The sequence below is a fragment of the Lolium perenne genome, chromosome 2 (assembly GCF_019359855.2).
Source record: "Lolium perenne isolate Kyuss_39 chromosome 2, Kyuss_2.0, whole genome shotgun sequence".
Classification (NCBI taxonomy): Eukaryota; Viridiplantae; Streptophyta; class Magnoliopsida; order Poales; family Poaceae; genus Lolium; species Lolium perenne.
Window position 1 is genome coordinate 141,490,519 of NC_067245.2, and position 27,630 is coordinate 141,518,148.

At 49.0% G+C, this 27,630-nt stretch overlaps 1 protein-coding gene across 3 annotated transcripts; it reads right to left on the reverse strand.

The window, feature by feature from the left end:
• Positions 1–290: 290 nt before the first annotated feature.
• On the reverse strand, positions 291–27,208 carry LOC127333411 (uncharacterized). 3 transcript variants are annotated; one of them, XM_071826265.1, is made up of 11 exons: positions 25,412–27,208; positions 24,802–24,895; positions 24,658–24,721; positions 24,449–24,525; positions 24,051–24,328; positions 23,170–23,423; positions 22,816–22,856; positions 21,495–21,639; positions 20,444–20,594; positions 20,270–20,335; positions 296–1,379 (listed from the first exon to the last, which is right to left on the reverse strand). In XM_071826265.1, the coding sequence occupies exons 9-11, from the start codon at positions 20,525–20,527 to the stop codon at positions 579–581; spliced, it is 951 nt and encodes a 316-aa protein (XP_071682366.1). In that variant the 5' UTR covers positions 20,528–20,594; positions 21,495–21,639; positions 22,816–22,856; positions 23,170–23,423; positions 24,051–24,328; positions 24,449–24,525; positions 24,658–24,721; positions 24,802–24,895; positions 25,412–27,208; the 3' UTR covers positions 296–578. The 3 variants fall into 3 exon arrangements, with proteins under 3 accessions (XP_051215767.1, XP_071682366.1, XP_071682365.1); XM_071826264.1 differs by having other exon boundaries at positions 25,026–27,208; XM_051359807.2 differs by lacking the exons at positions 20,444–20,594; positions 21,495–21,639; positions 22,816–22,856; ... (4 more) ...; positions 24,802–24,895; positions 25,412–27,208 and adding an exon at positions 20,595–21,475 and having other exon boundaries at positions 291–1,379.
• Positions 27,209–27,630: the final 422 nt, after the last annotated feature.

Sequence of the window (27,630 nt, forward strand, 5' to 3'; positions counted from 1 at the left end):
TGCTAGTCCACCAGGCTCGGGCTGGTCCGGCGAGATAGTGGGTTGCGAACAAGACCATCTCGTTGGCTTCCACTCCGGCTACTTCCAAGTTGTTCTCCATAGTCTGGAGCCAGTCGTCGGCGTCGAGGGGTTCTTCAGTCTTGCTAAACACCGGAGGGTTGGTGTTCTGAAGTTCTTGAGCTTGGATCCGGGGTGGTCATGATTTCCATGGCCTTGGTTGGCAAGGTTTTGCAGTGCTGCGATGTTGGCTTGGCGTTCAGCTCTTTCAGTCTCCCTGTCAGCGATCAGGGTTTGCAGCAGTTGCATCATCGCATCGTTGTTGGTGCGATTGGGAGGGGCCATCTGAATATAGAGAAGATCATGAGATAAGAGGGAAATTTCTATGGTTTATTTTGAGTAGGTTCATAAAATTTGAAACTTGAAGTCTTTTCATGACAAACACAACATTCATTCATTCATTCCACACACATTACAAGCTAACACTTAACACTTCCAATGGTTTTAAGAACCATTCTCTCATGCTATGATACAATGGGCGGGATACAACTCACACCTACATAAGTGATCTAGTGCAACTACTACTCATCCTCTACATCGATCGGGACGAAGTCGTCGGGTCCTGCCTCCAGGAACTCGTAGTCCTCTTCCTCGGTGAACTCGTCCTCCTCAAAGTCGTCGTCGTCGCTCAGGAAGGCTCCTCCTCCCTGAAGGTCGATACCTCCGTCGTCTTCCTCCATCTCTCTCAGCTGATCCTCCTGAGCCTTGACAGTGGCCTCAAGAGATGCTATCTTGGCGCGAAGGCGCACAATCGTAGCGTCCTTCTTGGCACGCTGCTGGCAAAGGGTCTTGCGGTCGTTGGCGAGTAGCTTGATCGCCTCACCCTGCTCGATGATGTGAGCGTGGGTCTGGTTCGCGTACATGCGGGAGGCGTCCAGATCCTTCTGAGTCTGGTAGAGCATGAAGTCAAGGTGCTCAGCATGGTGCCTCAACTCCGGGTGCGGCTGCAGCTCCATGGGCACTCCCGTGGCATCACGCCTCACGAGATGCGCGAAGCGAGAGGCGAGGAGGCGCACCACGTTTTGTCCACAGAGACGCGCAAGTGCCTCCTGAAGGCCACGTGCGAGTCCGTCGAGCCAGTTGCTCTCGCGGAAGGAGAAGAGGATCCTCTCCGAGGTGGGAGGCTCCATCTTGCCCCTCAAGTCGGTAGTGATCACCCACTGCAACTCTCCTCCAGGCGTGTCGTCCAACTGGATCCCGTGGAACTCGGGGTGTGGGCGGCCAAGGAAGTCCGAGACGGTGTTGAGGTCATGCTCGAAGATCAAGCTTCCCCCATTCCCAAGCTGGTAGAACTTGGTGTTGATGGGTTCATTCGGCTCCATCTGAAAGCGAAATGGATAAGTAAGTTAGAGAGTGAACAAGTGTGGCAAAAGTTTAAGTAGATTCAAATAAGGAAGAGCATGATTCATCAAATTTTGAAAAAGTCTCAAAGACAAGAGTGTAAGTAAATTTTCACAAATATTCTCTTCATTTGATTTCAAAGTTAAGTTTTTCTGAACGTCCATTCTAACTATGGTCTTCTAAGGTCAAACAATAGCTCTGATACCAACTTGTCAACACCCGGATTTTTAAGTCCGGATGCCTATTATGTCATTCATCGCAATCCCAGGAATATTGTTGTTGCGAGGCATAATAGTTAAGTATCATAGTCATCATTCGTTACAAACCATATTGTCTTACAACTTGAATCACATGATCCATATTACACGAATAGTTGATCTATTGATCAACGAACAAACACAAGTTCATAGCGGAAGCGTAAAGATAAATGGACTCTCTAGTCCACAAGCCAACGCTTGACGTCGGAAGACTCCTAGTTGTCGTAGGCGTCCTGTTGGTCCTCTCCTTGGTAGTTCTGTTCATCTTCATACTCTGGCCATTTGAATAGCCAGGGACAAAGCCGTGAGTACTTCGAGTACTCGCAAACTAATACTAGTGTAAGTGCTAGACAATTCTAGTAAGGGGTGCTAAGCTCTAGTTTATTTGCATAAAGCCAATTTTAGTTCACAAGTATTTGAGAAAAGACTTATTCAAGTGCTAGACTAACTCAAGTGGGAACATTAGTGTCATTCCCACAACATTTTTTGTGATTCACCACAAGTCACAAATTCACCAATCATTTCACCAACATTTTCAAGAATCTGACATCGGAAACTGTATGGCCTTTCCAACCGTCCGTAACCGGGGACACGGCTATTCGAATAGTTTTACACTCTGTAGAGGTTGCACACTTGTGCCACAACATTTGATTTCATCCGTCGGGATTACCCCAAATCATCGTAACACAGTACGCGGATCATCAACCATAACCTTTCACTTACAAACCCTAGTATGAGCACCTCTCCCCATGAGCTTGGCCTCCCAGTGAAGACCAACTGTCAACCTGGGAACTGCACAGGGCTTGGCCGTACAATTCACCTCAATTCACATCATTTCTCAACAACGGAGGCAGCCTCGGCATAACCCCTATGATGTGTGTTCAGAGGGAACCCATACTAAGATGCATAAATTTCCAGTTAAGCCCTACCCATAATCAGGTATTGTGGGGGTACTCAATATTGGAAAGGTATCGCATTCAAACCAATATCAGTTTTATCAAAAATCACCATCTTCTCTTGGTCATATTCACCTTCAAAATTCATTCAATGGAATGACTCATCATTCCAAGATTTCAAAATTCAGTTCAAGTCACATGTTCCCATCTATAGTCAATTTTTAATATTTAGCACTAGCACTAATCATGAGGGGTGCTAATCTTGCTTGGCTAGCTTGAGACTAACTTTGCTATTCTAGTAACCTTCTTTAACTTTGACCAAAGTTAACTATAAAAGTAACTCTTTGAATAAACAAGTAAAAACTTGTAAGGTAGAAACTTGGGATAGGCTTATGGTAAGAAAGGTAAGACTAATGGTGCCTTGCCCCAAAGGGCTTTGCACTTTGCAAGAATATTAGCTTGCCTTGGTAGTTCTCAAAGTTCTCCTCTTTCTCCTCTTGGTAGCAACCTTCTTCTTCCGGGTATTCTCCGGTGCTAGCGTCTAAATTTGAATACGAGGTATAATCACTCAACAAATTCCTTAGCTATTCTAAACATCACATATATTCACACCAACTATTCTAAGCACACACTTAATACAATTAGGTGCATTGGTTTCTTTGCTTTATGAAAAATAATTTCCTCTCATTACATATGTAAATGATAGTTTCCATTTAGTTTGTGAGAAATAATTACCTCTCATTGAATCTTCTTAAGATTTAATTTCTCAAACAATCATACATGAAATCAGGTTGACCTAATTCAACAATTCATCATCATCATTGGAGAAAATGATTTAAATGAGGTAGAGTACCCCATACTATTTAACAATTCTAAAAATGATTTAATATCACCAAGTAGTATTTCATGTGAGAGTATTTGACCAGTGGTCCAAACTTCATATGAAAGTCCTTGGGACAAGATTTAAATGAAGTGAAATACTTCATATGACTTGCATAATAGTTTTGGACAATATCACTTAAGTAAACTAGCCATATAGTCCTTTATTTAAACTAGGGCATGATCATTCAAAGTGACCACACCATTTTGTTGCAGAAACAATTAGCGTAAGCTAAATGTGAGCTATTAGAGTTGGAATTAACTAAATATCAATTTTGGTTGATTTTTAAGATTTATTTGAATGTGCAAAAGTCCCTGACTTTATCTTTTTGTCACTTTATTTCTACAACAGATCTCACAGTTAGACCAGTGGCAAGTTGTAGATCTTTTCATTAGCTTTCCAACAACATCAAATTTGCTAAATTTGGCCAAGCCAAACAATTCTATTGAATTTCAACGTCAGGGCCAGTATTGAATTTGAATTGAAACCAATTAAACTAATTTGAATAAAAGGGCCGGCGGGAAACTCATTTGGGCCGAAACGATTCAAAAACAGAGAAACTCGGCCCAGCAACGCATCCAGTGCGCGTGGGCCATCTGACGAGGTGGGGGCCACTCGTCAGTCTCTATTTAAACCCGAATCGGTATGGATCAGTGTGGCGCGTTGGATTAGATCCAGATCGGACGGCGCTGGTGCGTCGTCTTCTCCGACGAGACCGAGCTACTGGCGTGGCGAGCCTAGGGGGTCGGAGGGCTAACCAGAGCTCCGGCGATGGCTGGCAGTATGCGCGAGGAAGTGGTGGACGACGGCGATGCTCCTGGTACCGGCGGCAGCTCCAGGGGCGGCTCCAATCGACGGCGACGATCTCCGGGTACTGGCGGCTCCGATCGTCAAATTGGGGCTGCTCCGGCGTCAATCGAGAAGGTGGAGTGGTCGTGGAGAAGCAGAGATGGGAGGAGAAGCTGGTGGTGTGCTTGGTTTGAGCAGGGGAGCTCTCTATTTATAGAGGAGCAAGGGTGTTGCGGGGCAGGGTTAGGGTCGACATGGGCGCGGCAGTTCCGGCGAGGTAGAGAGCTAGGCGATGGCGCAGGACTGTTCTACGGTTCCTGGCGAAGCGATTGGCGGCGACAGCGCGGTCGGGCGGCGTCGGATGGAGTCGCATTGCTTCCATGTCTGCCGCGGCAATGGCGGGATTTCCTCGTCGTCTCCGGCGGCGACGGTCCAGGGTTCCTGTCATGGGCGTGTCTGGCGCATCCGCGGTGGCACGGCGGTGCTCAACGCGTCAAGAGAGGGGCCAGGGCGAGCGTGCGCTGGTGGGGCAGCGCGTGGCCAGAGGTTGTCCGTGGCGTGCGCGCTGCGACGCGAGCGGCATGCTGGGCGATTTTGGGCGCGCGATCTCCGGCGATCTACGGCGTCTACCTCGACAATGGCGGTTGCTAGGCGGTGTAGAAGAGCGAGGTGGCGTCGTTGGGCAGCAGGGCCAGGGTAGGGGAGGAAGGAGAGAAGAGGGGGCGCGGCATGGCCGGCTGTCGTTGCCTAATCGACGGTACCCCGAAGGAGGGATCCTCACGAGGGGGAGAAGAAGTAGGGGCCATAGGGCGGAGTGCTCTCGGGACGGTGGTACGCGATTTACCCAGCTTCGGAACACCTGCACGATGACAGGGCCTACTGCTGCTTATCTGGAATTATATGGGCGCTTTCGCGTTGTTACAATGAGTTGTGGTTGTGCCTCTAGGGCTCCCGGGATCCGGCTTATATAGGCGCACGGATCTAGGGTTTACATGGAGAGTCCTAGCCGGAATACAAGTTACCTAACTACGGTACAATATCTTGCCGTGTACGTCAAGGATCCGCCTTCCTTCTAGGCCGTGCTGGATCCGGATACTTTATGGGCCTCCACGGATCCGGCCTTCTTCGTAGGTCGGTTGAGATCCGGCTTCCTGTTCCTGGGCTGGACTTCATCCTTCATGATCTACAGCAACTGGGCCACCCGATGGGCCACATGCCTCACCACCAACTATGGGCCACCCGGGCTTGCCGGATCGAGGCCATGCCGTTGATATACCCATAAAGTATACCCACAACAGTAGCCCCCGAAGTTCTCCAAGATTCATCATTCCTCCGACTTCATTTAGCTCGGAAACGAAGAGAATCTTGAAGAGCTTCAAAACTTCTTACTTGATTCCGGGTTCATTCATTCGGAAATCCTTCGTCTTCAGATGAGATATTGCAACGGAGACTCCGCTCTTCCCGCGCACACCTCCTTATTTCCCGCGCTAAATTTTCGCAGATGCAAATCTTTAGCCAGAACTTTCGGGAGTGCATGGTTAAGTTACCTCCACGTCGTTTTACCGCACTTGACCTAAGACACGTGTCATCCATCCAACGGTGCGACCGTTCCGTTTCCACCATTGGATCCGAATCCCGAATCTCCGCGAGTGGCCTATAAATACCCCACGGCTCGGTAATTCTTCATTGTTTCACCGCATCTCACCACTTCATCTTCTTCCTCGCGCCGCGCCGCCTGACGGATCTCAACTCCGGCGAACCTTCCTCACGGGAGCTTCACGCGCCGCCGCCTCAAGCCTCTCCTCCAACCAAGATTGCCACGGTTGATCAAGAAATCAACTCCGCCGCCGATTCGTGGTCGTCGGGAGCTCAAAACCGCCAGTTCATCAACCTCTACTTCGCCGGAACTTCGCCGGACCGTCGCGCCATTGCCGGTACGTGCACCGGTCTTGTAGAAGAAGAAGTAGCTGTAGCGTAGATTTTCCGGTTACTCAACTTAGCTCGCATGGGTGCAGCCGGAAGCATGTCTCACGGTTCTCCTCACTGCACTGGTAGTTCTCCGAGTAGCCCGGATCCCAGTGCCGTGGAACCATTTTGCCCGGATCCCATTGCGTATCTACCACCATATGTTTCTGACGTTAGGCTTGCTCAACCATTCTCCGCCTCTTCCAGTACTTTACTAGGCCGGATCCCAACAGCCCAAGAGCTCGAAGAGGAGCTTCAAGGCCAAGCTAGAATGGCAGCCAAGGTACAAGAGGTGGAAAATAAGAAAGCTTCCCAGGCCCGGAGCCGTGAAGGGATGCGGGGTCAATGGTGGCCCTGCGAGACAACTGACGCGGAGCTCCGGGAGCTTCAAAACGAAGGCATGATCTCCGAGCATTGGAGTTTCACACGCGACTCCGACATTCCCAATCCCGACGCGGACGAACGCGTCATGACAAAGGCGTGGGTCGAGCGCGGATTATCACTCCCTTGCTCGGAGTTCTTCCTCTCCGTCCTCGACACGTACGGGCTCCAGCCCCACAACATCTGCCCCAACTCCTACCTCCTGCTCTCGAACTTCGCAACTCTCTGCGAAGGGCATCTAGGGATCCGACCTGACGTCAAGCTGTGGCAGTTCTTTTTCCGAGTGAAGAAGGAGACGAAGGACAAGGCCATGCTGAACTGCGGGAGCATGACTTTCATGCTCCGACCTGGCCGTATGTATCCGCCTCATGATTCCCACGAGTCCATCTGGTACTGGAACGCCGGATGGTTTTATGTGAAGAACGCGTCAGTTCCGAATGTCCACGATGGACTCCTGCCCTTCAGCAACACGCCTCCGGAAGAATTGGCGAGCTGGAGCTTCATCCCACGCTTGCCCAAACACCCATACTGGAGAAGGCCGCGCGGAGGATTTCCTGGTTAGTTCATGATGGACTAACCGGGGCCCAGCTCACCCTCAGCTGGTTTACCCGGAGGATCCAGCCCCTGCGCTACAACGCACGCCTGATGTGCGCTTACACTGGGGCGGACGATCTCCTCCGAGTCACTCGCCACGATCTTCCGGCCGACTCCCTCAAGAGAAGGTTCAAGACGTTGGTGAAAATTCCTAGGGGCCAACAGGTCCCGGAACTGATCAAGGATATTAGCACACACGACAAATGTCCTCTGGTAAGCACTTAATCCTTCGCATTACTTTATCCTTTCACAATTTTCTAAGTGTTTAACTTGTTCTGCTCACCCTTTTCGCATCTTGACTCTTTGGCGGAAGAAAACCTACGCACCATACTCCGAGTTCCCGTTAGCGGTGACTCGGTGGAAGAGGATCCGGAAGACCCTGAGGAGGAAGAAGAACGAGTGCCCCGAAAGGCTGCTCCTCGACCTTCAAAGCGTCCCCGCGCCAAAGTCTCTGGCTCCGACGCCGGAGGCAGCGGTGAGGCTTCCGCCAAGAAACCCAAGGTGGTCAAACCACCTCCGCTTGACTCCAGGAAGGCGGAGCGCCGCCGCTCGAAGATGCTTTCGACAGCGGGGAGACCCTCACGTCCCAACATTCCGGGCGCAGCGTAAGCTTCCGAGCAACATGCGTTGTTTATCTTGGTAAGCTGTGTTATGTATACTTTCCTTTTACTTGCTCACAGGAATCCGAACCCTACCACCGCGCGGACCAATGTTCAGGAGCATATCACTAAGTATATGCAGAAGAAATCTCCCGCCGTTGGTCCTTCGACGCCAGTTCCGCCAAGCGCTCCACAAGCCCCCCTGCAGCCTTCTCCTCCTCCCGCGGACCAGTCTCCGACTCCTGCCGCAGCCACTCCACCGGAAGTAATTCCGGTTAGCAGCGACAGAGTGAGCGGAGATGGTTCCGGCGGCAAGGGTCCCATCAACGATGAAACTGAAGGACGAAACCAAGGGGAGGCAGAAGTCAATTCCTCCGGCAAAGCTGAAGCCTCCACAGGTGATATGGTCGTTTTCCCCAAAAACTTTGGAGATCCGGCTGATCTTACTTCCACCCCGAAAGCCTATGCCACGAAGTTTTTTAACAAACTAACGGAGGCAGAGAAGTGGGAGCTGGAGCAAGATTTGCTCAATGCTATGCTAAACAATGCCTGGGGCAAACCGGACGTTGAAACGTCGGAGATCCAGGACGCAAAGAAAAACATTGGCGAATTCTTCGACAAGCTTGTTTGCAAGCAAAAGGTAACTCCCCAGTAGCCCCCAAGTATTTAGGCGGAAACTTTATCAGTTAGCGTCTGAACACTTTTAGAGAACTTAATCTGAAAGGAAATTTTTAAATGTCGTGGTAGCCCCCAAGCATGATGGCGGAAAAAATTTCCAGCGATAATGCTTTAGAAAGACTTAAACCATGATGGCGGAACTCACTCCGTTTCTGACTGTGTCTGCAGGAACAAAAAGCCCTGCATTACGAGTTGCACAAAAACATTGCGCTGCAGCGTCGTGTGACCATCAGCCAGGCGGAAAAAATCCAGCACTTTCAGGCGGAGAATGCGGCTCTGAAAAAACAACTTTCAGAGGCTCAAGGTTGGTTTCCGATCATCTGACGATTGTGGATTATGTCCCGCACTTTCCGACCTTGATGCTTTATAAACTATGAGCAGGTGCCTCCTCTTCTCTCGCTGCAGCTTCCTCCGAGTTGGAGACTCTTCGTGCTGCACACCAGAATCTCGAAGCAAAACTCGCAGTGGCAGAACAGAAAATTTCTGAGAAGAACTCGGAGCTTATTCAGAAAACTGGTGAGTTTGAGCTGAAAAGACAAACTGACAGCGACATCATCCAGAAGCAGCAAAAAGAGATTGGAGGTCTTCGCAAATATATGGAAACAGCAGAGAGCTGCTGGGACCTGCTCAACTCCGACGTCATGGGTATGTCCTCGAAACTTGTACGACAACATGTGTGTAGCTTGTTGTTTTTAACAAAATTTGCGTCTTCCAGATCCACTCGGATATGACGAGGAACGTCGGAGCCAGTTCCCGCGCGATGACCTGCTTCAGCTGGCCGGAGAAGACTGCAAGGATCTCATCTCCGCCTCCAGAAAAATCTGCCACAACCTCAACATTAAGAAGAGCCGAGTCTGCGATGTGCGCAAGCTCATTAAGAGGATGGATTTGCTTCCGGAGCTGATTGTGGACCTGCAATCCTCTTCAGCACGGGGTGCAGCTGCCATGTCCTTGGCTATGTGCTTAGCGCATAATCCGAGTTTAAACCTGGACCTGGTGACTTCTGGCGTTCCTCCGGAATGTAATGTCAATGCGCTGCTTGACGCGGTTAGCGGCTATGATACACGCATTGCTCGGAGGATCCGCCATGATGAATTTTATGAGAAGGTCGTTCTTCCTGCTGACGAACCTCTCGAAGCTGAGCATTTGGAGGATCGCGAAGCGGAAAACATGCCCGCCCAATCCGGAAGCCAGTACACATGGACAAGCTCAAAGAACCAAGGTGGCGCTGCTTCTCCGACTGCAGCTGGAGCGGAAGAAGATGAAGATGTCTCTTCTCCTGCCAAAGACGCAGCGAAGGAAACTCCGACTGACGCAGGGGGAGCTGATGCCAACGTGGAAACTTCTCCGGTTGAGGAGAAGTAAAAACTTAGTCCTGCGGAAAAACAATGCATCATTTTGGCCCCAGCGAGGGTTTGTAATATAACTTTAATTCTTAAGTATCTAGGGACGAAACAATTATGCGTGGGCGGAAAACTTATCCTGCTATCCGTTAGAATTATTTGCATGTTTCGTTTGTTAAAAGCAAGTGCTGGTTTGTTAATTTTCCGGCTTACTCGTTTGACCTTCCACGAGCCGGAAAACCTTTGGCCGGAAACGCTCGCCTGCGGTGAAGAAACCCAATGGCGTCCATCCATAACCGCGGAAACAAGCCCCCAGCCTAGGTGCCGGAAGTCGCTACCAGGAATCCACGAGTTCGCAACGAAAAAAAATTCCACCAGAAAACTTATGCTTACGTCCTAAAGGACGATTTTGAAAATCTCAACTTTCATACACGCCTAGGCGGAAACATCCAGCTCTGCGGTTTTAGTCGGAAAAACATACACGATCTAAAATGAACAAGTAAAGGAGGTAAAAGACTCAAAGAGTGAACCATAAGCTTTATTTCATTGATCATGTATAACTATTACAGAGTTTGTAACTCGGAAAAAATATATGCTAAGTGTAGAAAGGACGTAGCTGTGCGATGTTCCAAGGGCGATCTGTCTCATCGTAGATATCATCCGGATCCTCACGCTTGCGTTTCCGGTGCCAATTAGCAGGTCTATCCTTCAGCTCGCGGAAATCAACAAGGTAGTACGACCCGTTATGAAGCACTTTGCTAACGACGAAGGGTCCTTCCCACGGAGATTGCAGCTTATGGTCTTTCACCTGTCGAAGGCGGAGGACCAGGTCTCCTGCCATGAAGGAGCGATTCTGAACTCGACGACTGTGATAGCGTCGGAGCTTCTGCTGGTAGATGGCGGAGCGCTGGTCAGCTAAGTTCCGAGCTTCCTCGATCAGGTCCACAGATAGCTGTCTGGCCTCGTCAGCTGTTTCTTCATTGTAGGCGGAAACTCGCGGTGAATCGTGGATGATGTCGGAGGGAAGCACGGCTTCGGATCCGTATACCAGGAAAAATGGGGTAAACCCTGTTGATCTGTTAGGGGTAGTTCGTAAACTCCACAAAACAGCTTCCAACTCGTCAGCCCAAGCTCCAGCTGCTCGTCGCAGCGGTTCTTCAAGGCGCGGTTTAATTCCTGTTAATATTAGGCCGTTAGCCCTTTCAACCTGACCATTTGACTGTGGATGAGCCACAGATGCAAGGTCCAGTCGAATCCCTACTGTCTCACAGTAATCCTTCAATTCTCCCTGTGCGAAGTTTGTGCCATTGTCTGTGATTATGCTGTGTGGGATGCCGAATCGCATCACGAGGCTGCAGACAAATTTTAGTGCCGTAGCACCATCGGCTTTCCTCACTGGCTTTGCCTCGATCCACTTGCTGAATTTGTCAACAGCGACCAGAAGGTATTCAAAACCGCCAGGAGATGATCTTTTTAACTTACCAACCATATCGAGCCCCTGCACCGCAAATGGCCAGGTGATAGGTATGGTCTTCAGCTCTTGGGCTGGAGCGTTTGGTTGAGTAGCGTAGTACCGACAACCTCGGCAGGTCTTGACTATTTTGTCAAGATCTTCTTTAGCTGTGAGCCAGTAAAACCTAGCCGAAAAGCTTTTGCAACGAGTGACCTGGAGGCGGCATGATGCCCGCAGTCCCCTGCATGGATCTCTCTGAGGATTTCAATGCCATCTTGATTGGAGACGCATTTGAGAAATACCCCTGTTGCACTTCGTTTGTAGAGCTGTCCATCAACAATTGTGTAGGATCTTGCTCGTCTGACGATCTGTCGCGCAAAGACCTCGTCCTCTGGCAACTTCTGATCGATGAGGTAGTCCAGGAAAGGCTGGGTCCAAGCCTGAATGATAACCATCACTTCCTTTGCCGGAGATACTGCCACCTCTGGGTTTTCCGGGTTAGCGCCCTTAACTGAGGGTATCCGTAGGTGCTCCAGGAAAATACCAGGCGGAATTTGCTTCCTGCCGGATCCGAGCTTGGATAGCATGTCAGCCGCTGTGTTATCGTCTCTCCTGACGTACTTGACTTCGTATCCGAGGAAGCACTTGGCGATCTCGTCAACTTCGTCTCTGTAGGCCGCCATGACGGAGTTTCTGGCGTTCCAGGTTCCGGCTACTTGTTGTGCCACCAGGTCGGAATCTCCACAGCATATGATGTGCTTGATCCCGATTTCCTTAGCGATGCGCAGACCGTGTAGTAGAGCCTCGTATTCCGCCATGTTGTTTGTAGCTTCGAAGTGGATCTGCAGAACATACTGCAGTTCTTCTCCGGTAGGGGACTTCAGGGTGACTCCGGCTCCTGAGCCTTGATGCTGCTTGGATCCATCGAAGTGCATGACCCATGTTTCTGGCTCCGGCTCCAGACTTGCATCCGGAGCTTCTGTCCAATCTGCGACGAAATCTGCCAAGACTTGGGATTTAACTGCAGTCCTAGGTTTGTAAGCGATGTCGAAGGCGGATAATTCGATGCCCCATTTAGCCGTACGCCCTGTTGCGTCAGCGTTGTTGAGAATTGTTGACAGCGGAGCCTTGCTCACAACTGTTACTGGGTGCTCTTGGAAGTAATGTCTCAGCTTCCGGCTGCCTAGGAACACTCCATAAGCTAGCTTCTGAAAGTGAGGGTATCTTTGCTTTGACTCCGTCAGTACCTCGCTAATGTAATAGACAGGTCTTTGGACGTCATATTCATGACCTTCTTCCTTTCGCTCCACCACGATGACGAGGCTGATGACTTTGTTGGTAGCTGCCAGATAAAGGAGCATCGGCTCTGACTCTGCTGGGGCTGCCAAGATAGGTGGGGAGGTGAGTATTTCCTTCAACCCCCGAAGAGCTGCGTCGGCTGCGTCGTCCCAGACGAATTTGTCTGTTTTCTTCAGCAGCTTGTACAAAGGTAGCGCCTTCTCGCCAAGACGGCTAACAAACCTACTGATTGCTGCGACGCAACCAGTTAGTCGTTGCACATCTTTAAGACAAGTTGGCCGTTTGATACACAGGATTGCCTTGATTTTTTCCGGGTTAACCTCAATGCCTCTGTGAGAGACTATGAAGCCAAGGAGTTTTCCTACCGGCACGCCAAAGACGCACTTCAGCGGATTCAACATCATCTTGTACCTGCGGAGGTTGTCGAAGGTTTCTGTGAGGTCGCTGATCAGGTCGGATCCTTTCCGGATCATGACCGCGATGTCGTCGACGTAAGCGTGCACGTTCCGGCCGATTTGGTCCTTCAGGCACCGCTGCATCGTACGTTGGTAGGTGGCACCTGCGTTTTTCAAACCAAAAGGCATGGTAACATAGCAGTAAGTACCAAACGGGGTAATGAACGAAGTCGCCTTTTGGTCGGACTCCTTCATCCGGATCTGATGATACCCGGAATACGCATCAAGAAAACACAGAAGTTCCACCCCCGCCGTCGAATCAATGACTTGGTCAATGCGCGGCAAGGGGAACGGATCCTTCGGGCAATGCTTGTTCAAGCCGGAGTAATCGATGCACATTCTTAGTATTTCAGTGTTCTTTTTGGGTACAAGGACGGGATTTGCGACCCAATCGGTGTGGATAACTTCTATTACAAAACCTGCCTCTAGTAACTTAGCTAGTTCCATTCCTATGGCGCGGCGCTTCTTATCTCCAAAGCGTCGCATAGCTTGCTTCACTGGTTTAGCCCCTGGATTTATGTTGAGGTAGTGCTCGGCGAGTTCCCTAGGTACTCCGGACATGTCAGAAGGTTGCCATGCGAAGATATCCATGTTAGCGCGGAGGAACTCAACGAGCGCGTCTTCCTATTTGGGGTCCATGTTGGCTCCGACTGAAACCTGCTTGGAAGGGTCGCCTTTGATGAGGTCGTGCTTCTTGGTTTCTATCGCGGCCTTGAAGGAGGTCTTCTGTTCAGAGATCTGCTTCTTGGTGGTCTGCATCTCAGTCGGATCCACCGCGGCTCTGTAGCCTTGCAGCTCCTCTCCGTATATCACAGACTCTGCGAAGGCGGCTTCGCCTAACTCGCACTCATGAGCCTTTTTGTAGTCTCCGGATACGGTAATCATACCTTTAGGACCCGGAATCTTGAGCTTGTTGTAGATGTAGCACGCTCTTGCGTGGAACTTGTGGTAGGTGGGCCTGCCGAAGATGACGTGGTAGGAGCTCTTGAAGGGCACAACTTCAAACGTGATCTTCTCTTCGCGGAAATTGTGAACATCGCCAAAAGCCACGGGAAGTGTGATGCTGCCGAGGGAATTCGCCTTCTTGCCCGGAACCACGCCATGAAACTCAGTGTTGCTGTGTTTGAGCTGTTCCTTGGTAAGGTTCATCCGCTCTAGAGTCTCCAGGTACATGATGTTCAGGCTGGCTCCGCCATCCATGAGGCACTTGGAGAAGTCATACCCGTCTATGCGGGGACTTACAACCAAGGCGTAGCATTCTTTTGGCACAATGGCAGGGTGATCCTCCCTATCAAATGTGCACGGGACTTCCGACCACCTGACATACTACGGCACAGCCGGAACTGTGGCGTTCAGGATCCGGGTAGCTGACTTGGCAGCGCGGACTGTTGGGGTTCCGAGGAAAGTGTGGTAAGCCCCCACGCTCTTTTTCTTGAATGGGTTGGATTTACCTGCGGATCCTACCTTGGGATCCGGCGAGTTATCATCCTCATCCATCGCCTCGGAACTATCTTCCTCTTTGTCCTTGTTCTTGCCCTTGCCTCCCTTGCCGCGTGGGCGGTGCTTCCGGGCTCGCTTGTATCCTGCCTCCGGGTCGTTCTTTAGATCATTGACCCACTTGCAGTTGCGGTTGGTGTGGGTGGACTTCCCTGTAACCGGATCCAGGTGGGCCAGGCAGGGCATGTCTCTGTACTCCTCGTAGGTTTGCGGGGCGCGGGATCCGCCAGCTGTGACCTCAGTGGCATGTTGCTGACCCCTGCCGGCTCCGCCTCCACGGCCGCGTCCTCTTCCGCCTCCTGAACCTCCGCGTTGAAACGCCATGGCGACCATCTCGGATCCGCCACTCTTCTGGTCATCAGGGTTCTTGCGCTTATGGCTGCTGCTGTTGCCATTATCACGGTTCTTCTTTTGTTGATGTAGGGGGATTGCTGTAGCTGCGAGATCACCGCCTGCGTCATCATCGGCGGCAGTATGATCACTGGCAATGGAGATCATCTCATCCAAAGTCAGCTTGTTTGAGTTAGCCAAACGAGTGAGCGTATGCCTCAGCAATCCTCCCCTCTGCAGTCCACCAATGAAGGCATACATGGCGGTGGTGTGGTCGACGTTTTCGCACTCGTTCCTGCATGCCAGCCATCGTGTGAGGTAATGTCTTGAGGTTTCTCCCTTCTTCTGGATGCAGGCTTGCAGGTCGCTTGCCGTGGCAGGTCTTTTGTAGGTGCCTCTGAAGTGTTTCTCGAAAGCGGTCTTCAGGTCGAACCAGCAAAAGATGGAGTTCTTCTCGAGGTCGCTGAGCTAGATCCGGGCTGGACCTACAAGGTACAACTGGAGCATGCGGCAGACGATGTTAGAGGTTCCTCCGGCAAAGGTTACTGCATTATAGTAATCCTCAATCCAGGTATCCGGCCTTTCGGTGCCATCATAATGCTTCAGGTTTCCGGGTAGCTTGAGGTTCATCCTTGGCTTTGGTTCCTCTCGAATCATCCTGCCAAAGCACTTCGGGCCAATGTAGTCGGTTCTGTATTCGTTAAGGCGTTCCCGTGCGTCGCGCGGGCCGTGGCGAGGAGATTGTGAGCGAGAGCGAGATCTCCGGCCGTCACCTCCGCCTCCACCTCCACCGCCACCGCTAGGTGGTGGTGAGGGAGACCTGCGAGGTGGTCGGTCCGATTTCTTGCTTCCGCCTTCCGATTCTCCTCGGCCTTCCCGGTGCAGGCTCCGGCTTCTGTGGCTGCCTTCGCCATGGCGCTGGCTGCCCTGGTCGTTCCGGTTCCGGCGAGGCTCCGGGTCGCGGCTCCGGCGAGGCTCTGGGTCGCGCTCCTCATTCCGACTCCTCCTGGGCTCGGGCGCACGATCGTTATTCTGGTTCCGGCGAGGTTCCGGCGAGCGCTCCCTGTTTCTGTTTCTTGGCAGCACGTTGTCGCGGATAACAATCCCACCATGCCCTGGGGGCCTGGTGTGTCCGGCTGGACTACGGCGGCGAGGGGGTCGCGGGTAACCATTAGGCGGAGGAGAAGGGTTGCGATATTTGTCTCGTCCAGAGTACATTGCATCCTTTCCCTTTCTTGGATCTGACGAAGGCGTCTTTGACGGAACGGGGATCGGATTTGGGTGTTCCCTGGTTTTTCTTCTGCGCTCCGAGGATCCGGTGTGTGATTCTTCATCGGGATGCCGATCGGCGCGAGCGTCCTTCTGCGCGGTAGATACACAGTTATCCGGATTGGATTCTAACCTGCGCGAAGTATCCGCCTTGCTTTGCTGCTGCATTGCTGAAGCGACAAGTTTGCGGAGGTAGTTGATATCAACCTCTTCGTCCTTCTTCTTCAATAGCTCCGCAGCTTTTAGCATGTTGTCCTTTGGGGTTTCTAGCGGCTGCTGCTCTGCGGGCGTGGCGAAGTTGATTCTGCGAGGCGGAATTGCTTCTCTAACGATTCGATCAGCCTCCGCCTGCGCGTAAGTCATCTTTACTTCCCACTCTTGCGCCATGCTCTTGACATGCTTGAGTGTGTCAGCAATTTCGCGATCCTGTCTGTCGAATTGGTCCATCAAACTTGCAGCTTCTGCCCTTTCATCCCTTAATGCGGCTGCGGTATCGGCGAGCTTCTTGGCTGTGGCCAGCATTTCCTTTCTAGTGGCCTCTAGAGCCTCCGGATCTGCGACGTCGCCCGAGGTTATAGGTTTGTTAAGAACTGCACGTGCAACCATCTCTTCAGTTGACAGGAGTTCCTCCGAGGAAGAATCCCTGCGGGGTCGCTCCCGTGACATTGGAGATCCTTGGCGGGATGGCTGAGGGTCAGATTGGTTGGTTGCCTCTTCTGATCCAGGTTGTCCCAGCGCTGCTACGGTTGCGAGAACCTGCTTAGGCTGGGCGGAGTCGAATTCAGTCTGATCCCCGAAACCGTACTCCCATTGCTTGCGGTTAAACTCGACTTTTTCCTTGGTGGGGGTATCTCCGGAAATTGGGCTAAGTTTGCCAAAAATCGACTCTTCAACCGGAGTTTCGCTTTCTCCGACAGTGCTCGCCCCGATCCGGATCCGCGTCGTTTTACGGTGCCTCTACCTGCTCAGGACCAGCTCCGTCTTCTTGAGGGGCGGTTCCGGCGGTATGGGCCAAGAAGTGTACGAAGTGGCACCTCTGCTTTTCTAACACCTGGGAGACCTAGGCGGATCTGCATTGGTCTTCCACCGTTGTTTCCTGCTCAGGGGCGGATTGGGTAGGCTTTGAAAATTCCAGATCCGAGGCGGAATCTTCCTTGGGAAGCTCCTGCATCTCAGATCGGATCTTTGCGACAGCGTCCAGCTCAGCGGCGGTCGCGTCTGCGTTACTTACCAGTGGGTTTCCGTCGGAATCGACGGTTTCCCCAATGAAGATGTGTATGCCGCCAACTGGGACGATGGAGAGCTTGACGGGGTTTGTCCTAGCCGGAATCCAACACTCATCCGGAGGGACGATCGGCAGATTTCCGGCGTAGAGGACGCGCCCCACAGCGATGGTGTCGTCGTAGCTTCCCATGGCGGAACCCTCCCGGTTCCGGCCTCCAGACGCCACAGGCCCCACGGTGGGCGCCAACTGTCGTTGCCTAATCGACGGTACCCCGGAGGAGGGATCCTCACGAGGGGGAGAAGAAGTAGGGGCCATAGGGCGGAGTGCTCTCGGGACGGTGGTACGCGATTTACCCAGCTTCGGAACACCTGCACGATGACAGGGCCTACTGCTGCTTATCTGGAATTATATGGGCGCTTTCGCGTTGTTACAATGAGTTGTGGTTGTGCCTCTAGGGCTCCCGGGATCCGGCTTATATAGGCGCACGGATCTAGGGTTTACATGGAGAGTCCTAGCCGGAATACAAGTTACCTAACTACGGTACAATATCTTGCCGTGTACGTCAAGGATCCGCCTTCCTTCTAGGCCGTGCTGGATCCGGATACTTTATGGGCCTCCACGAATCCGGCCTTCTTCGTAGGTCGGTTGAGATCCGGCTTCCTGTTCCTGGGCTGGACTTCATCCTTCATGATCTACAGCAACTGGGCCGCCCGATGGGCCACATGCCTCACCACCAACTATGGGCCACCCGGGCTTGCCGGATCGAGGCCATGCCGTTGATATACCCATAAAGTATACCCACAACACCGGCATGGCTTGCACATGCAAGCTATGCTTGCTCTCTCTAGGGTTCCTATGCTTGCATTATGGAGAGAGGGAACCAGGGGATAGAGGGGAGTGAGAGGGGGCAGTAGGTTTAGCTAGATCACTATTTTAAATAGTGTTTGCAAAGATTCCATAATTGAAATTTGCAAAGTTTGCCCAAATTTGGTTGAGTTCATATGGTTGCAAAATTTGAAAATGGTGTATTTGGTTAAGTTGTAATTGACCAGAGCCAAACATGTGTGGTGGTGGAATTTTAAAAATCAAAGAATTGCAAAATTTGACAAAGTGGGATTGTTCCATATATTAAAAAGTCTCAACTTTGCATGAGCATAGATTTTGATCCAAAGTGATTTTGGCATGATGGTCTTTACCAAAGTTGTTCACCTTGATGTGCTCTTGGATGAGGTGCAAAGAATTGGGAAAGTTTAGTTTGAAAAATTTGAATTGCAAGGGCTCAAAGTAGGGATCGGACTATAAATGGCAGATTTGACCATTATCATATGTGATCCCATTTTGAGTTTGAATTTGATTTGTTTTGTGTTTCTTTGATTCCAAAAGTTGTAATAAGTATTTAGTAACATAATAAAACTAATGGTGAAGACCAAAATGGTCTAGGGTAAAGATTTGTAAAAATGGCATAAACCATATGTGAGGGTTTTAGGGTTTTATTCTTATTTGATTTCTTTCTCTCTTTGATTTATTTGGTTTGTGATCTTCTCTTGATCACATTAGGGTTTTAGGGTTTATCATATAAACATAAAAACAATCATCATGGCATATCACTCAAATGCACAAGTCCTATGCATGGCACTATATGCAAATAAAAGTTTTTGTTGGCTCTAAATTTTGAATCTCTGGAATTCTTCTAACTTTCTTTTATTGAAGTGGCGCCAAGCTTCTGGCGTACTCTGTGACAAGAGAGTGCCACAAAAGCTAAAAGGCAGGTTTTATAGGACAGCTATCCGACCTGCGATGTTGTATGGCGCTGAGTGTTGGCCAACGAAGAGACGACATATCCAACAGTTAAGTGTAGCAGAGATGCGCATGTTGAGATGGATATGTGGCCACACAAGAATGGATCGAGTACGGAACGACGATATACGGGAGAGAGTTGGGGTAGCACCGATTGAAGAGAAGCTGGTCCAACATCGTCTTAGATGGTTTGGACATATCCAACGGAGGCCTCCGGAAGCGCCAGTGCATAGCGGACGGATAAAGCGTGATGAGAATGTTAAGAGGGGTCGTGGTAGACCAAACTTGACATGGGAGGAGTCCGTTAAGAGAGACCTGAAGGTTTGGAATATCGACAAAGATTTAGCCATGGATAGGGGTGCGTGGAAGTTAGCTATCCACGTTCCGGAACCATGACTTGGCTTCGAGATCTTATGGGTTTCAACTCTAGCCTACCCCAACTTGTTTGGGACTGAAAGGCTTGGTTGTTGTTGTTGTTGTTGTTGTTGTTGGGATATTACACTGACTGTGGATAATATCAGACTAAAAGACATGCTTCCCACAAAACAAACTGCATAATAATGTATGTTTAATAACAATGCATGTGTACAAGAGAACAAACAGTAGCTAGAATACCGGATCAAGATCTACAGGGCGTCAAGCTCAAACGCGATGCCCTTCAGCCTAAAACACGGTGATTAGGGAGGAGGATGAAGAGTCCACCCTCAAATAGGAGAAAAGGAGGAGTGAGTAATTGCAAGCGCACACAGAGGGGGCCAAAGATGGAGAAAATGTAGCCTCTCATTCACCTTCTGCTCTTGATCCAGTCTATTTTTTCTCCACCCATATCTCCTCTCTTATGATGAAGAGCACTGTGGAGTTGGAGGAGGCGAAATCCAGCTTCAAAATATCTCTTGCACATATCTTGTAGATTTGATTGCTATCACAACTACACTAATTGAGAGCAATGAGATAATAACTTGTTTCAAATCAAGTAAATATCTCTTGCAAGCAAAACAAATTAAAATTTGCACTCTACATCTCTTGGCTGCATGCCAAATTAGAATTAGAAAGGAGGGAGCGTCTTTCATGAATTATATATAAGCTCTAGGAATCCAAGATCGTATTGCTTTAGTGGACAGGAGCAATGGCAAGAACCAAGAAGCAACTTTTATATATGTGTACCTTTTTTTTTTGCAAGGATGAATATAAAGTGACTCTCGGCTGCTTCCCTTCAGTGTGCCTCCCTTCCTAGGGAAGAGATAAAACTCAATTAGCATAAGGTGGGCGTTCAGGTCAAACCTGAGAGACAAATGGAAAGAAAAAGAAAAGGGAATTCTGGAAAGATGGACAAATCACCTGAAAAAAAGGAAAGTCCAGGAAAAATGTGCATTTAGAAACTCTAGTAAGCATGGGACTGGATGCAGTTAGGCATGCAACCATCTATGTTTATATTCTATCTCTCCAATAAAATAATGGCAAAAATAAACTCGTCACAGTCTTGTTATACCTGAAGCAAAATAAGTCAAAAGGCATTGAGCAATGCAAAGATCTTGTCCAAAAGCAAAAGATACTATCCTGTCCAAAAGATCTTAACGTGAGTGCAAAGATCTTGTCCAAAAGCAAAAGATACTATCCTTGTCCATGTTTCTTCATTTTAAAGGAAAGTGACAAATTAATCTAACTGTAACGTGGGGAATCAGTTAGTGAGCCTTTCAACCCGTGGAAACAGCATTGAGTTGCTATTATCATCAAAAAAAAATCTGGAAATTGTCTCTGTCTCTGAATGTGTCATGTCTAATTTTGACATATAGACTAAGGACTTTCTAAATCAACATTGCAAAGTTACAGTTTTCCTGTTCATCATACATTTGTACAGTCTTAACAAATTATGGGCGGCAGGCTTGGCTAGATGGTTGCGGGTGGTGTGGTTCTGACGCTGTTTATGACATACGCATCTCAGCATCTAGCTTTGTCGGCCTTTATGAAGGGTTAAAGAGATAGATCGAAACACCCTGAGAGGTAGAACCCAATTTTTTGGGGTAGCAATTGCTTGCTCACGGTAATATAATTTTGAAGTATTTTGTGTCATATCCCCCTGTTGCATCATATGTCTTTGCAATCATAGGTAATTTATAGAAAGAATATTTTTTGTGATTCATTTTAACAGAAAAATGCCAGGAACAAGATTGTGTAGCTACAGAAGAACATTTTTTGGCTCAGCTTCTGGATGGTCTTCAATGTGCTTAACTGATAATGATGTGAATAACGGCCAAAAAATAGATACATCAATCCTCGTTAGGCATCTATTAAATTTCTATATATAGAAAACCTATAAATTGCAGGTCGATATTTTCATCTTGATTGGTATTTAAAATCATAGTGCACATCACAAACTTGGTCTACTTACCAACAATATGAACAGTGAGATCCGTCATTCAACTGGCATGCTGCACTTTTTTGGATGTTTTTTTAGAAGAAGCAACCAACTCTGGTACGTGTTCAACACCTTTGATGAAAACTTGTATAATATTATCAAGATTGCTTTAAGATTTCTAACCATTTTGTAGACAACCAATCAGAGCATAACTTATATATAAGAAACAAAAAAATACTCCATAAAAATCTAATAGATGGATAGATGAGATATAGTTAACACAAAATATTATGCTAACACAGATTTGAACAAAGAAAATCTGCTTCATGTGATGACTTAAATATCTAGACGTCTTTTAAGAAAGAGTCCACTATGTTACTACTGATGACTGTAGCCTGTCCATTACAGAAGCGATGGTAAAGACATGACCAACAGAGGATGAACCATCTCATAGAAAATGCCATGTCTATGGCACATCAGAATGAATAACATATCCGATAGTTTTAAAATAGTAATGCTACAAAACTATGCATAACATATAGGTAGGGAGAGTATCTGACTGTTGAGTACAGTCGAAGAACCAAACCCAAATGAGAATGAATTTAAATGCCAAAGGTCTATATCGCAACTAAAGTGTAAACTAAAACACGTAATTTACACATCACAAAATTGTTGAGAACCATAACATTTAATTGTTCTAAGAACAAACAAACAAGCATAGGCATATGTATTCTGTTATTTTATTTTGTCCTAGTGTAACTGATTCTACCTTCATCAAAACCACAAGCATCCAATATTCAAGCGCAAAAAATATTGGTACTGTAGACTCTCTATTAAAAAATGGATTAAAAAAGAGAAGAACTTTCAAAAAATCCACGTGATATATCTAACAAAATAAAGCAATGTAAAAAACGAAGAATAGCCTGAAGTTATTTTTAACTATGGTTTAACAGAAGGCTTGTCACTGACTTTTATGGCATCTTATTTTCTTCTAGAATAAATAGCAATAAAGGAATTGATTTGGTTATAGCTAATAAGACACCTACCTAGCCAAAGCGTTCACTTCCAAAATTTAACAGCCGGTGCATGTAAAAACTCAAGTAACAAAACAACTACCATATTACAACTGATATTGCTGATCTCGATGCATTGAGGAATGCAACCATCTAATTATTATATTCGATTTCTCCAATGAAATATATATGCCAAAGAACAATCAAACATGTAATTTTGCGCATGTGCCAATAGAAGGGAGAAAATAAATAAGCAATACGCAACAACTCAGTCAGCAAATATGGTGTCGTACTTACAAAGGGAGAAACATAGTGCACTAAGAATCGCATAAAGAGCTCACCACTGAGATTATTAGTATATATCGCGGGGTCATGTCACTTCCTACAGTCAAAGGGGAAACAATAGGCAAGACCTGTTTAGTGAAACCTACATGTACTCTCCACCTCATAGCTACAAAAGTACATGCAGATCAGGAACCAGAATCATGTATTGCATTTTCCTTGATACACAGAGACCCTGGAATATACCTTGACCTAATGTCTTTGGTTTGCTAAAAAAAAGTTGTTCCTTTGAGCAGGAGGTTCCAACTCCGCATCAGTGCATTGTAATTTTGAGTTGACACACGTAATCAAAAAAGCAATAAGTTTTCACCAGACAACAAATGCATAATAATGAATGATTTAGGGGGAAGTACCTATCATCCAGAATAATGCTTCATATCACAAAAAATCCAAGCAATGACTATCAATCTTCGTTGCCTAGTCGGCATTGAAGAACTGCAAATCCACCACTCCAATCCATGGGAGGCTTGAAGACTACTGCTGTAAACTGGAGTAGGTGATAAGATTGAGTCCATTAACTTTGCATATGACATGGTGGCGTGGAGTGATAACGCTGCGCTGAAAGGGTCATTAGGGCTTGGTCACGCTGCGCTTCCAACTTAGTAATCTGCAGTTGTAACTGAGACTGGTCAAAAAATTATCATCTCTCTTGCAGAATATGTACAATTGATCACATTATAGCAGCAAGCTGTTGCTCAGTACCAATCTGTACAGAACTAAAAGACTACCAAATTACACAATAAGAAAGTGGCCATTCACAAGACCATGAACATTGCAGATACACCAATGGAAGGCTACTTCAGACAAATTTGCACCACAAGCAGTCATTGCAGAACATGTACAATTGATCACATTATAGCAACAAGCTGTCGCTCAGTACCAATCTGTACAGAAATAAAAGACTACCAAATTACACAATAAGAAAGTGGCCATTCACAAGAGCATGAACATTGCAGATACACCAATGGAAGGCTACTTCAGCCATATTTGCACCACAAGCAATCAAGCACTGAAAAATTTGAGAAATATAGCATTCATAGAACAAATCAATTAACGGTTAACAATATATGGAGCATGCCCTTTTAAGCATGGATTCATTGATGAGAATTATCTGGCCTTGTCAGCATGTTCAACTTATGAACTCAAAATTTGTACTCCATTTAGAAAGAATTTTACAGGAAAGCTAGATTATAGGAGCATTTAAAAGGAACCAAAATACACAAGAAAAATGCACCTTTTTGCAGCTTCTAGCTGATCCATCTTGTGACTTGAAGAAACTTTTCATCGGATCTAAACATGGATCTGTACAAAAAGGTCAAACAAAATCAAGGCATACGTAGATGGTGGGAAGAGTAGAGGGAGGAGGAGGGGATAGGGCATCAATGACATCATCTAGTCATGGACGTGCTCGGTAGCAGGTGCTCGCATACGTGGTCGCCGAAAGTAGCTCTGGAGACACCGGGATCAACAGCTCGGGCAGGCGAGCCTCACGTGTCTGGGAACTGCGTGATGCTGGCACGGACACAAACCAATCAACTTGTCAATTCCACTTGTTGTAGGTTAAGCCAATCAAAAGTGGTACTATTTTCTGAATCTTATGATGCATGGGAACTAAATGAGTAAATAACTGACCTCATACAAATTTCCGCCTATCAGGTTAAAGCAAAAATGCTCTGGACTATGCCTGGCTTTTCTGCAAACATAGAAGTCTGAAATTTCCTTCAGAAAATAGGAAGGGTTCATGATTTCTTTCAGATGTATGCGTTGCAAAATGAGTAATGGAACGATTGGTACCAACCCACTTATAAAGAAATAAGCAGGAAGGGTAAGCACAGCTATACCTGAAGCAAGGGAAATAGATGCGCAGCAAATGAGATAAGCCCACCAGGCATCACTGCCATTTTCCTTCAAAATAAATACTAATTCAGTAGGTGAGATTTCAATAAAACAAAATGATACTTCAAAGGAAGAATTATAATTCTTACTGCGATAATTTTCCCAGAACAACTAAACCAAACAGATGGAGTCCTCCCCAACCAGCAACCATTAACCATCACCCTCTCTGATGCATTTGCTTTACTGTAAAATAACGAGATTGCATATGAAGACAACAGAAAGGACAAAGGACATAATTCAGATTTCAATATAGAAAATTTAGAGCTGATGCCAAATACCCCCTCTAATGCATCAAACAGAAATACACACAAACCTTTTTTTTTTATCTCTGGACTCCATTGTGTAATGTGAGACATATGATTCCAATGAAACTTTGCCATCCAAATATGCTAATTATACAAGTTTAGGGTGAATTAGCAACTACGGAGTAGAAGTTAATTCTAAGAATAAAGCTTCAAATGACTAAAACTGAATATCATCCTGAATTCCCAAAGTTTCTCTTCCATAAACAGATGGAGCCAATGAACATTGTAGACCATTTTGTACAAACATATTCTATGCTCATACATCATTTTGATGAAGTAGTAAGTTGCAGCGATGGAATCTATGAAGAATGCACGGATCTACCATCCCAAAAATCCACATATGATCTTCAGTGAAATAAGAGAGATAGAGAGGGGCGAGGAAGAGAGGTATAACCTATAGATATAGCAAACTTCGTCGATTATGCGTCAGGGCTGAATCGACATGGTCGGAGGAGAGGTGCAGAGCAGCGCCGCCTCTCTACCGGCAACCATGGGACAGGTCGGCTGTGGTCAACGCGGGAGAAATCCGCCACGACGAAAACCCTAGCCGCATCTTCTGGTACTCACGACCCTCCCCTTCCCCTTTCCCGCTCGTGCGGGCTATGGACCGCCAGACCTCACCCCCTCGTGACCTCCCGCGGCTCGTTTCGATGATGGTGAAGACGCAAGGTCGCGGGAGGCCGCTGAGGAGGAGAGAGCAGCGGGAAAGAGGGTTGAAGAGGACGGCGGTGGCTCGATGCGTTGCTCCTTCCGGAGGAGCATGGGAGGAGGCAGGGTGCCGGTGACACAGAGGAGGAGCCGGAGGAGGGAGGTGGAGCAGGGAGGAGGAGCCGGAGCAGGGAGGGCAGGCCAGCCGGGGCGGAGCCGCGAGGCGGCGGCTGGAGGCGGCGGCGGGCGACGAGGGCGGGCGCGGAGCGGGGGCGCGAGGCGGCTAGGGTTTTTTCCCCTGGGATCTCACTTTTATACCAGGCCAGGCTGAAATACCGAAAATACCCCTGCGGGGTGGAGATCCACTGCCTAATGTCAATGTGCACCGACAGAGAACCCAGTCGTAGTGGCTGACGTGTGGGGCCGGCAAAGGTGGGGCCCACATGCAACCGGAGGCGGGTAACAATTTGCCATTCCATGGATTGATCTAGCCAGTGGGGAGCAACCAGAATCGACGGATGAGATGCACTTATGGAAAGATCCGACGGTCCAGAAGCTGAAATCGCTGTGAAAGCCCCATACGGGTGCAACAATTATACCTTTAGATACTGTGACCGGATAAGGAGAGCAAAAGCTACAGGGTCTATACGATCCCCAAGCCAAATCGATCCCCAATTTCTGCCTGATACGGCGGTGAATTACACGCGTGCTCCTCCCTTCACCGGGGGCGACTGGTACGTCCGCCGCACTCGTCCTCGTCAGAGGATTCGCCGGGAGCTAAGTCATGGGCGCGATGCTGTTCGCAAGTCCCAGCACGGTCGGGCTCCACAAGCCGGCACGGCGACCGCGGCTGCTCGATGGCGAGGCCGACGGCGTGCTGGACAGCGGGGCTCTGAGAACCAGGAGGCGGTAGCGAGCTCCAGTGCGCGGTGAAGAAGGAGGCGTGGCAGGGGAGTCGTGTGCGGGCAAGCCGTGCGCGGGAATGAGCAGATACCCTGGCGGCACTGCGTCGTCCTCGACGGCAGGCGTCGACGACTGCAGGCGCGTCGGCGCGACGGAGCCGGCGACCGCAGCGCTAGTGAAGTTGCACACACCCGAGCCGAACGTGAAGACGGACGCGCTTCTCGGCACGGACTCGACGGCGGGCGCGTGGTCAACAACGACCTCGACGACCGCAGGGGTCGGAGATGGTAGCGGCGCGGACACGAAGATGAACGCATGGTGGGCGGCGACCTCGTTGACCGCAGGGGTCGGAGAATAGGGTGCAAGTGGGACAACAAGCGGGGGCCCGCATATGTGCCGCATGGACCCGCAATTGATAAACAGGATGCCGCAACAGCCTGCAAAAACTGAACGCATTAAAGTGGGCCCCCGCCTAGAGCCCGCAAACCGTGCGCACATCTGAAGGATCTTGCCGAACTCCTCCTCGGCGTTGACGCCCTTGTGGATGAGCATCGTGGCGTCGCCGACGATGAGGTTAGGGGCACCGCCCTCGCCCCAGTCGAGGCCGCCCTCGCCCCAGTCGAGGCCGCGCTCGGTGCATCACCAGTACTCCTCGAGGGTATCGCCATTCCATGCGAAGAGGGCGGCCGAGTCGCGCGCGATGGCGGCGACGACGTGGTCATGCGTGGAGAAGATGTTGTAGGAGCACCAGCAGACCTCGGCGCCGAACGGACCGATCGGGTGCTGCTCGATGGGCGCGGAGGTGGAGGCGGTGCGGGCGCCGCCTCCGCCGGGCGGCAAGAGGAGGTCCACCACGCTGCTGCACCTGCTCAACCTCGAGAAGCCCGACGGCGTCTTTGTCTTCGCCGCCAACGCCGCGGTCAAGCTCCCGCCGCCGTCGCCCGAGCCCGAAGCCGAGAGCCTCATCGACAAGATCGACTCTTGCTGCCGCGTCTTCACCTTCTCCGACTCCGAGCACTGCGCCGACCAGCGGGACCTCAAGCATGCCCGCCTCGCCGAGAT

What these genes read in the sequence shown, in the direction of transcription:
- LOC127333411 (XM_071826265.1), bottom strand. Translation starts at nt 20,527, where the DNA reads ATGGTTGCATGCCTAACTGCATCCAGTCCCATGCTTACTAGAGTTTCT. An exon ending in TGGACTTTCCTTTTTTTCAG is followed by an intron (nt 20,336 to 20,443) that starts GTGATTTGTCCA and finishes TCTCTTCCCTAG; the next exon opens with GAAGGGAGGCACACTGAAGG. An exon ending in CATCCTTGCAAAAAAAAAAG is followed by an intron (nt 1,380 to 20,269) that starts GTACACATATAT and finishes TTTCGCTTTCAG; the next exon opens with ATGGAGCCGAATGAACCCAT.